Below are 12,205 nucleotides of genomic sequence, written 5' to 3' on the forward strand. Positions count from 1 at the left end.
GGTTTCTTCATCAGCTTGAGGGTAATAATTATTCTTTTCATGTGGAAAAGTAGCTTCTGGAAAGTATTTCTATGGCAAGGTAGGAATTCCTTGCAAACAACTTAGGAAGCACTGGGGTGCAAATATCCTGCTCGTGAGCACTGCTCACAAACAGAACCCAGTTACCTCAGTTTTGAAGTTAGGACCGCAGGTAGATACTCTAAAGGATTAAAGCGTCTCAGGGACAGTACTGTTTCCTCTCTGAGCAAAAGTGGGAAAAATCAGGAAATTCAGAATTACAACTTGTGTTTAAAAGAAATTAAGTATGCTACAGAAATGCAGTGAAAGCACACTTTTAACCCTCTTTTAACCCGCTTCCCTCCCCCAAATTCCTGCCGCCTCAGGCATTTGCAGCACATCAGCTCTGACATCACAGGGCAGATGAATGTCATTTGTGATGTCACCCGATGAGCTCACGAGGGAGACAAGACTGCATGGCAACTTCACAGCGATGAGGGTCGCGGTTCGACGGAGGGCAGCAAAAGGTAGCGGTCCTTAAGGTGATGCTTAGGAGCAGCAGCCCACATCAGCCCAAGGACGAGGAGCAGTTCTCTGCTCAGGGCGGCCTTCGCAGCTCTCGCTGACCGCTAGCGCTGGAGTCCTAGACCCAACCTGTAACACATCCAGAGCTGGAAAAAAGACTTACCACCTCCCTTCATGGCTGTGGCCTCTCTAGGGCAAGCAGCGGCATCTCGCGTGCAGGCCAGCTGCGTGAATGACGCGTGCTATCAGAAGAGCCTTTAGAGACAAGAGCTGAAGACAGAGTAAATCAGCAAACTCCCAGATGGAAACAGCAGGACGGCAGCGGAAGGACTAGGTGACCCAAATAGCTCTCAGTGGGGAAGTATCCCATTTCCCTGGATGTTTGAGAAGAACTGACACAGCATCCACGGGCTCTGCCTGACAGAGCTGTGAGGAGGGGTGCGTACCTACGAACTAATTACTGGTTAGCCCAGTAACAGCATCTGTAATATCTGATTACAACACTTTTACTGACAGCACAACTACTGCTCAACCCAATGCAGGAGAAATACACACAGGCAGGCCTGAGACAGCGATGAGCTTCCCCCCTTTTTTAACCTGTGTTCTCACTGGCCTACAGCAAACACCTCCCCTCCTGTCCCAGCAGACACTCCTCGCAGCTCCTCCCGCTCAGGTTTTCTCCTTCCTCCTCAAGCCACCGAAAACCCTGCATGCCCTGTCCAGCCTGACACACGCCGTACCAGGAAAGCTTCACTGGGTCAGACCGAAAAGGTCCATCTATCCCAGGATGCTATCTCTGATTGTAAGCAGAGCCTTACAAATACTAGCATCAGTGCTTCACAGGTATAAGTACAGCTTTAGGATGATTTTTGTATTACAAACATAGGAAATATTCATGTTTTGAGGGTTTTTTTCCTTTACTAAAAGCAATAATCAAAGCTTTTTTTGTGTAAAAAGGAAGATGAGTAAGACACCACATTTCAGTCTTTCTTAAAACATTTAAAAGGTTTGGAACACAAACAGCTGAGATCCTTAGCCTTTCTTTAATCATTCTCCCATTTCTTACCTGCTATTTTTCTGTTATCTGGAATTCACACCTGATGCTATCTGTACCTACAAAAATAACTGCAACATATAAATGCAATACATTTAGCTAGTTTCACCAGAAATTACATTTATTACTCTGTGCTCTATATTATAAATAGACACATCAAGAGCTTTGAATTTTTTTGCTAAGAATCCAATAAACTTAAGACTACTACTATACTTAGACTGTATTTACGTAGTTAGTAGTAAGAACAGCAGGAATTTTGTGTGTGTCCAAATTAGTTTTTAAATTTGTTTTTACAACACTGCAGTCTTCTCAAGCTCAGTGCAAAAGTTTACTGTCCTCTCTCAGCTGCCTGTTAAAACAATGTTTTACTTTACCTCTCAAAAAAACCCCTCTTCTTCCTCCCCAGTAAAAAAATACAAAAACATTTCTTCTTTTCAAAATGTTTTTAAATGAAAGTCTGCATGCAGAAAAGGCATAGGTCTTTTATAGAACTTTAACAAGAACTCAACAACTACAAACAGACCCATGACTAAGAAATGAAGAAAATAAATTGAATTTTCAGGGTAGATTAATGTGATTTCAGAACTTTAGTGCTGTCCCATTTTAAAAATGGGGTAGTTTGACTTCTGGATTTCACTGCAGATCGAAAGACTTTGGACTTAAGCAACTTAAATTTTCAAAAGCATTTTCTTCCTGACATGGTACACAAAAGTAATTGCAAGCCCCATTTTACAGTCAATACTAGAGGCATGTGTAGTATTTTCCTGTCTAAGGATGTATATTCTGAGGTGAAGTCAAACCCAAGGCTGGGTCTCAGAGCTTGCTATTTCTTCCAAAGTTGGAAATTGTTGTTAGCCACTCAAGAACAAGCAATATTGAACCCCTGAGTTATTATCTGGCATTATGGGAAGGTGGTGGTACAGGTGTGGCGTACCTTGAACCACTGGGACTGGATAGGCCATGGCTAATCGTTGGAGATAAAGCATTTTGGGCACACCTTGTTCTGGAGCTCCAGGAGAGAACTCCAGATCTCTGGACCTGGAAAGGAGGCATCTTTCTGCTTCAGCATCCAACATCATCCAAGAGATTTCGGTAACCCCGACTGTGAGTTATCCAGCAGTCCTGTCCTAATGCTGCATACACATCATTTATTTATGCAGTTATGAATAAAATCCCATTCTACCCAACTCATTCCTGTTACTGTCATTTTCCATCTCACATCTATTGTTTACAACCAATTCTGTAGTAAAATGTTGCAGCCAAAAATAGTAGTTGGAGCAGAAAAGACTAAGTTTAATGATGAAACAGGACTGACTTCTGATGCGCATCATAAGGCATCTGTGGAAAAATCCATGTTTTGTTGGGCCCATTGGCAGCTCTGTACTTGACTGAACCTCACCATCAATACCGTGAATCTTTACTTGTTTTAAGTCAAGCCAATTCCTGAGCAACACTGTTTAATTAGCCCCATACCTGTTCCAGTACTGACATACCTGTACCTACAACCAGCAGTCCTCCAACATCATCATTCAAGCTACTGTCTCCGCGGTAGGAACTATTCTGATCGTGTTTCACATAAGGATGGATCCGGGTAAAACTACAGTTAAATCAAACGCAGCTGCCTAGCTCAGGGAAGAGGTCCTGGATTTCCTTTGCCTATGGGAAGAAAGAATAAGATTGAAACAGCCTTGCAATAATAAAAATATTTTATGGGATTTGTACAAACAAGCTATATAACTCAAACAGGACTAGAAGAGAAGTTCCCTCAGTGGGCAAAAAAAAGAAGCTGCAGCAGGCAACGAAGAGCTACTAAATATTTAGTGTTATTCCCATTAAATGATGCTAAACAAAGAGAACTGACCAGAACCGTGCTAACTTCCAACTGAACATAGGAAAAGAACATAAGGAAACAGAAAGAAATGCAAGAACAGACGTAAGAGCAAACGTAACAGAAAGAAAACCTAAAGATGTAAGAAAACACTTCCACAGTGAGGGTGGTCGAACACCGGAGCAGGCTGCCCAGGGAAGCCGTGGAGTCTCCATCCTTGGAGATGCTGAAAACCTAACTCACAGTCCTGGGCAGCCTGCTCTAGCTGACCCTGGTTGAGCAGAGGGGTGGACCAGATGATCTCCAGATATCCCTGCCAACCTCAACCGCTCTGTGATTCTGTGAGCTTATGAAATAGGGAGTTCAGTAAGGAGCAAGAGAGATTATACAAAACTAAATGCCACAGGTTTTCTTCATGATCCAGCCCAAACCAGACAGCACGCTCACTGGGGAAGGGGATTCAGGAAAGCACATAGTACTAGCGGATAAAACACACGCGTAAGTGACTTCACTTTTCATTTTCAGTCAGTCTTATTCTGCATTCCTCCCAAACTTTCCTCCTTTCATTCTAAAAAGGGCAGTCAACCATAGGCAGATGGGGAACAAAGCAATTCTGTTTTACAGTTTATTTTAAGAGCATGCACTGGCAGTACTAGGCAAAACTGACAGAAGACCCAAAAAGCAGCCAAAAGCAGACCCAAATACGCACTTCTGGGAGTATGCTAGATGCGTTCAACACACAGTGGCAGGCAGTATAACTTGAGTAAAACCAACGCATCGCGGAGAGCTGAATAACACTCTGATTGACTGTAAGCTACATGCAGACTAATACCTGAGCATTCAAAGTACATAGAGACAACACCTAAGCACCAACAAATACAGCGGGGGGGGGGGGGGGGGGAAAGGTAGTATTTACAACCAAACCAGTAACAGCACATTCATATTAATCTTGCAGAGAATTCATAGTTATTTTATTGGATACAATTTTTTCAAGTCCAATACCCATTGCTTGCATGTATAGCTAAAATTAGAGAAGAGGCAGAAATAAAGCATGCTTGATTAGCTCAGAGGGATTCGTTTTGGACATTTTATAGTAACGTCAGACGATCACAAGCTTCTGCTGTTTGCAAAAACACTGGCTCTTCTTGGCACAAGCAATTTGCCAGACTATGGAAACCCTGAACTTCTGAAGCAAGAAGGGCTTGATTCTTATTTGGCTGTTTCCAGCCAAATCCCTCCTTCCCCTCAAACACAGGCTAGCCTTCCCCAGCCCTCCAAAAGGCCATGGGCAAGGGTAGCCTGCCCTGTGCAAGGCAGAGAGAACCAAACTGAGTAACTGTCTTTTCTGTCCCTCAGGGATCTGCACGAATACTATCCAACAGGATCACTCTGCCTGTAACATATTTTACAGTGTTTTTACTGCACAGTAAGACTATGCAAGCGTCCTCTTGGGTAGACAGCTTAGGAGTGCCCTCTCTCCCATAAACTCACTGTGCTATACACTTTTTAAGGCCATTTGCAATTCCAAATGGTGTTTGCTTTTGTCTTGCAAAGCATCGACACCTTTGCTCCCTTCCCTACAAACTATCGAAGGTGCAAACCAGCTAAGTTATACGTGCAAAGTTATACCTGTTACCACAAACACTCAAAAGCTACTGCTAAACCTCTCAACTCTAGGGCATCCTGGTACACGCCGCGCCTGCCAGGATGCTCACAGAGCAGCAGCCAACCTGCCCATCCCCAAGGTGTCTGTAACAATTTCTCCTTAGCCTCACAACCTCTTTATGCACAAAGCTATTTAGCTGGCAAAGCCAGTAATACATCTCCTCCAGTTTTTCAACCTGCTAAAGATGTGTCGTGTAGTCACTCTAATCCCACTCAGCTGTTGCATCTTTTCTTACCAGTACCTTGGGAAATAGAGCCACAAAGGCTAGACAGAGTCCCTGAGAGCCAAACTGCTAAAGCATTGCACTGCTTTGTCACCTGGATAGGACAGCAAGAAACAGCCCTGCTTGCAACCTGCAAGGTCCCAGACATGTGCCACAAACGCTGTTCATCTTCCCCAACTACTGTTAAGGAAACACTGATCTGCCAATGAACAAATGAAGGAAAAAAAAATTGTATTTTCTGTGGCTGAGGAAGGACAAAATACTGGGGTTGTGCGACACCCTTCCTACCTGATCAACTTGGGGAATGCATTTAATTAACTTACTGTTCCCAAGGTGATTTGTAATGCCAAAATCTGTGCAGCAGGACATGTCTGACTGACCTGCCCACCCAGGAGATGAATATGTTTGTTCTAAATTCTCCAAAAACAAACCACTTGCTCACTGAACAAGAGCAATCTAGAGTTCTTGATGTCTGAACAGCTATTTGTACTACTTTCAGCAAAAAGCCCAAGCCAAGCAAAAAGCCAGCCCATGCAGGGGTTGGCTGAAGTACAAGGCTCAGTTGGTAGGAACATCAACTCCAAGAGAGGTTTCCACCTCTGAGGGCAGCAGTCTCTTGCAACTTTCTCATACCTGTTTCATCATCCACTTTCATCACTTGATGCTTATTTAGCAAGCTCTAAGCCTGCTACTGAGCATACTTGGTCAATACCAACAACAGCCGGCAACATCTACTTGCTGCATCAACCCCCTTTTCTCAATTGCCCAGATGACTCATGAATTTGCAAACCAGTTGCTCCACACTAGAAACCCAGATTGCCACAGCCCCGTTCAGCACGAGTCCGCAAGCACGGTGGGCCGCAAAGACTCAAAACAGCAACACAAAGAACTGATCATGGGATGAAAGAGGTGAATCGGAGCCACCCAGTTAAAACACAAGCGAGTTCTTGCTGAAATAGTTGTACTAGTGCTATTTGACATAACTGTTTGCTGGTAAACTTCCCAGCATACAGTAAACTTAATAAGCCAGCTATTCCTGCTGTAACCTGATCGTTAATAACTCACTTTTATATCCTACAGTAAACCTAAAAATCCTGCCAGAGAATCCACTGTGGCCGACTCGGTAGTCAGAAAGAGCAGCATACTTACCAAAGCACTGGTGCTCAGTCTTCCAGGACCTAAAAACCCCAAGTCTGACAGAAGAGGCTGTGCATTACATACAGGCCTATGCATTTGTTATACTCCTCTGCGCATGAGATACAGAGCTGTCCTTTAACAAAGAAGGGACATTATAAAACCAAGTTACAAGTATTACGTTTAATTCTACACTTCATTCTCCACTGTGAGAAGGGAAATGAGAGGAAAGCAGAAGATTCTACCATTTGATTTGCAGTCAACCAAGTTACTGAATTGTATTTTGAAGGAATTATTTGAGAAATCCTTCACTTCTTTGAGGGTCAGAGATGGCTTAACCATCAAGATCAGCTCCTGTTTGAAAGCGACTGCTTTCACACCTGGGTAAGGCAGTCATCAGGCAACTCAAGTGCTTGCTCTGCTGCGCAGGGAGCACTGGACTTGACGTGAAAATACTGTGCAGCTAAATATTTCAAGGGGATTAAACTGATCCAGCAGCGCTTGTTTTCCGATATGACTTTTGTTTCCACACCCCTCAATACAAACACCTCTAAACCTTAAGCAGGTAAATACCATACACCAAAGTGCCATACAATTATGACAATCATTTTAGCCAAAGACAGTTTAGACCTGTTTCAGAGAAATAGCTTATCTATTAGTCACTTATGATTTACACATATGAACAAGTTCATTTCTCCCCAGAAGAAATAAGTTTTCCTGTCGTTCTTTTATTAAAAACAAAAGAGCCAAAGATTGCCCTGAAGCTGTTGTTATAAAGTAGACTCTGAAGTATCAGGTGAACTACATAAGAGCAAAAGGACTCCAACTGATGCAGAGTTTAAAACTAGGTTTACAATTTCCTATTTTATTGGCATGAATGTATTTCTAAACTTAAAAACCCTTCTGGCAAGTTATCTCAATTTCTTATGACAAAATTTCTCACAACACACAAATATTTACAACATATACATATTTTTTCAGTCTTTTACAACTGGTTCTTAAAAGACAAACATTTTTATAGGTTACCACAGAACAAAAGCTGTGACTTAGTTGTTTTTTTTTAAAATTTCATAAAACTATCATAAGTTAAAGTGAATAGATTTTCTTTAAATTCCTTGTAGCATTTTACAAGTGCAACAGAAAAATATGAAGAACCAATTTAGGATCGCTGCAGTTCATCGGATAAATGTTGCCCGTTGTAATCACATTGTTTCACAGCAAATTCTTGAAAAAATAAGCACCAATCATTCTTGCAAAGAACAATTTTATCTAAAAGTATTGAAAAGTGTTAAATACAAGGTGTTTAATTTACATAACAAGCAATAAATACACCATATCCAAACTTTTATTCTGCATACTGCTACCCTTGTACATATAATGTACTAAAAAGTCAGCAAATTGTCAACACCTTTTATTTTTTTTTCTTTTTTTAAAGAAATCAATTTGACTTCCAACCAACGGTTTGCTACTATAACAAAGGCCACAAACAGTACGTCTGGGACAGCATACAGTGTTAAAACTGACAAACTCCAAGGGGGAAAAACATCTAGCAAATAAATCGAAAAGCTGTAGATCATTGCTGGTGATATTAACATATACTAGAAAACCTTAATATGCTGCTACTATGATTTTTTTTTATTGTTTAGTCAAATATTGTAAGAGCAAACTAACGCTCTTACGGATCAAAAATAATTGTGTAGCCACACTGTATTCTCATTGTCCTGCATGGAAAGATTTGATGCAATTTCATAACTTTGCTTGAGCCTTTATTTTACAACAGAGCATTACCTCTTACTCTAACTCAGAATTGCACATAAGAAGGCTATTAAAAAGTACAATAAAAATCTGCACAAATCAGACTTAAGAAGAGTCGGTATGCTGTACACTTTCTACAATATTATGTTGATAGGTGAATAAACAATAAAGAAGTGCTGCCACTAAGTTTTTCAGAAAGTTCTTCAGTTGAGGAATAATCAAATGGAATTTTTGTTGGGTTTTTTGTTTGCTTTTTTTTTAAAAATGACATCCTGGTCAGTTTAAGACCTATAAGCTTATGCATTGAGCCTTAAAGACTGATCTTCTCTCCTCCTGGAAGAAATATCAATATCTATTGAATCCTTGCCAACAATGAGCCTTAATCTCTTTGCTGGAGGAAGAGGAATAAAGTCATCAAATTCATCGTCATAGTCATCCTCCTCTTCATCATCCTCTTCTGATGAAGATTCACCTGCTGTTTCCTCTTCGTAGTGACCATAATCATCTACCTCCATTCTTGACTCCAAAAGGGAGAGAGTTTCACTACAACACATACCATTTTCATGAAGGTCCTCAGGGTACGTCCCTTTGTTTTCTTCCTCTCGTTTTAGCTGTATCTTTAATTTTGTTGAACTATTGCCTGATCCTGAGTTAAACCCATTATTTAGCTTTGCTACATATAAATTATTATCTTTTTCATGGTCTTTACTTAATTTGATGCTTATTTTTGAAGAATTCATTCCATCATTTTCTTGGTCATTTGCCTTGCTACTGCTATCATGGCGTCTACGAAGAGTCAGTTTAGGGATCCCAGAGCTATTTTCAAGAATTAATTGTGCATCATACCTCGTGATTCGTCTTTTCTTTTTACTTTTTGCAGTTCTAAAGCTGTCCTTTGCTTTAAAATTGTCAGATGTTACAACAGAGCAGCCACCAGATCCAGGGATACAGTCTTTATAGCCAACAGCTGTGTCCACTACATTATTCCTTTCTCCATGTTCTGAATGAGAGCTGATCAAATCTGGTACTTCATCTTTAACAGGTGTATTGTGCGTAAGATCAGTTTCTTCTGTTTTTGCAGATGGTTTCGCAAGTTTTCCTTGTCGAGATTTCTTTTTCGACATGCCTGCATCATTTTTCTGGCACCTCCCCTCCCCTTTATGTGATGTTCCATGAGCCAGGTCATTTTCATTTATCGCGTGAGCCTGCTGCTCCAAAACGTCCGATCGTGTTCCGGTCAAATTATTTTTATAGCTATCCAACATATTTGGTTCAAGCTTTATGTCAGAGGTCTCCTTCAAATTCATCCTTGTTCTCATTGACCTCCTTGTTATGTATGTGCAGGGTGGTATATCACCATGCTCATGAGCACCTTTCACAGAATTCAGTTTATATTCTCTTGCTGCGTGCCTTGTTAAGCATCCGCTAGAGACTGCAACTTTGACTGGTCCCTCCAACTCTTTATCCTTTTTAATGGGCAAGTTTTTATACAGAACTACTTTAGGCTCTTTGAGGACTAAATTTCCCATTTCGAGCTTTCTGGAAGCATTCTTTTGCTCTGGCCTTTTGCACTGATTTCTCAACTTTATCTTTGAAAGTAAAGGCTTTGCAGGCTTTTTCAGTCTCTTTGGTACCCTGGAATTATTTATATGAGTTAGTTTAGATGAGGTAGAATTTGATGATGCTGGAATTCTTGATATAGACTGTCTCGTTAATGTTCTACTCTTGCCATTCTTTTTTACGCCAATTGAAGATTTCCTGTTAGCTGTGAAAGAAAAAAAAAAGAAAAGATTGTATTATGACACTGATTTAACTTAAGGTTCCCCCCCAAATACAGTAGTTATTTTATTTTAATGTTCTTAATCAAAATGCGCGAGACATGCAAGATAGTATTCAGAAGCAGAAAGACTGCTCAACTCGCAGCTCAGACCTAAATGGAATTGTCAAACAAACCCAAAGTACATCTAAATTTCAGGTATACTTCCCACCCCCGCCCCATTATCATCAGGTATCTTACTACTGGCATGTTTAGAAACATGACACTGATTAGTTCTTGATATAAATGCACAGAAAAGAAAGTATCATCTTGTTTTCTTGAAATACTTCAGGAAAACTGGTCATTTGCTATATAAATTACCTTTGAATTCCAGAATACATTACTGATCTAAAAACCCAGAAGTATTTGAGATGCAGCTCAACACTAAGAGAGCAAGTCCATCACTGGAAATTTTTCATTTTTTTTATGACACCTTTATCCCGCACTCCAACTTTTCTCCTTGCTTACTTGCATTAGCTTTTTCCTGAGTGGTATCTGCATCAGTGTTAGAGCTGACGGATTGGCTGTCTGAATTTTTGCTGCTGTCACCCAACTTTTTAAGTCTGTTCAATCGTTTATCTGTTTCTCTCAGTCCATATTTACTATTAATCACAGGAGTAGGTGCTGGCAATCCCACTCTTGATTTAAAAGCACCAGTTCCACGTCTACAAAAGAGAAAGACACCATATATTAATAACTACTAATATAAGTTTAGAACTTCATTTCATATACAATCCCAGGTATATTTAGATAAACAAGGCCATAACTGCTGAATTTATTAGCATTTTGTGGCTGTTTCAATCAAATATCTACATAGGTATGTCATTTCAGTAAGATGGGCAGAACAACCTCCCATTTATTTCTGGGGAAATGCAAAAATATTTTTTTTCCTCCTCTTGCTTTTTGTCTATTTTAGGAACACTTCATAATCAAATTACATAGGTGAAAATGAAATACAGTAATTCAAAATACTATTTGATATTAACTTGGGTAACAACTTAAAAGGATTATTTTTATCTAATCACATCCACTTAGTTAAAAAAAAAAAAAAAAAAAGTGCCAGCTCCAGTTATAATGCTTGTTACTGCATCAGCAAGAGTTATAAATGACATAAAGTAGAATAAAATTTTCACCTAGGTCTGTCTTTCTTTGGAACTGAAAGACTCCGTTCATGCGTTTATCATGAATCTTAAGTGGCTGGGCAAGCTTGGAACTCCCCTCGTACTCCAAAAGTAATCACGGAAAAGGATGGAGATAAGAATTCTTGCACTTCAACCACCACTGCAAGGATCCCTTTGGTACCCTTAATACCTACTCATTCAGTAGGTTCAGTAGAGTGCAGACCTACTTGTTCAACAGTTTTGCACTTCACAGAATTAAAATTAAAACTTCTGTTTGGATTCCAGTGTATTGCACCCGAAGAAAACCTCCAAACCTTAATCACAAGTGCACCAGAGAGAGTCCACAGAAGTTCTTGAGCTCTACAGGGTTAAACATTATTATGCAGGCACAGTATTTTCCCTCAAATTAACTGATGTTTGATACGGAACATTCTTTCAGTATTATTTCCAGTTCTGCCAATTACAGGCAGCTAAAATAAGACACTAGACAGAACCTAGCACAAACAACAGCCGCTTCAGACCAGACATGAACAGTGCCATAGACAGCCAGAACTGTCTTCTGCTACGTCTGTCTTATTTGGCGCCCAGTTATCCCAGTTAGTCAGCACGGACAAACATGCTCACCTAACAGCATATATGCACATATGCAAAGATATGCACATTACATAGGTAAGGATTTTTGGAGGTTGGGGGGGGGGGGGGACTATAGAGCTACCCTCCTGTCCACCTCCCCACAAACGTATCTGACAGGCTCTCAGAAGTCTAACATTTTAATGTTACAAATCAACCCTCTTTACATCATAGTCATAATTGTGTCACTTAAAAATTCATTTTGGTGATATACAAAGAGTCTGGTGGCTTGTCTACGTATTTCATTTCTCATACTACAGGCATCTATCTATTAAGGTGGCTCACGAGTTCTGCTAAGGACACATTTTTCCCTTGCTCAGTCCCCTTACGTTCAAACTTCTCCTATCTGACTGGTGTAGCACAGCCTGCAGATTCTTAAAGTTGGAATTACACAAGTGTTAAGTTTTACAGTGTGACAGTGATACAAGTTTTTAAATACATGAAAATATAAAGGTA

The 12,205-nt window shown here is 40.3% G+C and overlaps 1 protein-coding gene across 4 annotated transcripts in view; it reads right to left on the reverse strand.

Annotated features, from left to right (window-relative positions):
* Positions 1 to 7,272: 7,272 nt before the first annotated feature.
* Positions 7,273 to 12,205, reverse strand: part of KMT5B (lysine methyltransferase 5B) — a 30,136-nt gene continuing 25,203 nt past the window's right edge. For all 4 annotated transcript variants that reach the window (XM_064513219.1, XM_064513220.1, XM_064513221.1 and 1 more), the window contains 2 exons: positions 10,467 to 10,663; positions 7,273 to 9,947 (listed from right to left, as the gene is read on the reverse strand). In XM_064513219.1, coding sequence (XP_064369289.1) covers positions 8,479 to 9,947; positions 10,467 to 10,663 — 1,666 coding nt within the window. In that variant the 3' untranslated portion in view covers positions 7,273 to 8,478. The remainder of the gene's footprint in view (positions 9,948 to 10,466; positions 10,664 to 12,205) is intronic.

This window comes from Dromaius novaehollandiae, chromosome 5 (assembly GCF_036370855.1).
Source record: "Dromaius novaehollandiae isolate bDroNov1 chromosome 5, bDroNov1.hap1, whole genome shotgun sequence".
Taxonomy (NCBI): Eukaryota; Metazoa; Chordata; class Aves; order Casuariiformes; family Dromaiidae; genus Dromaius; species Dromaius novaehollandiae.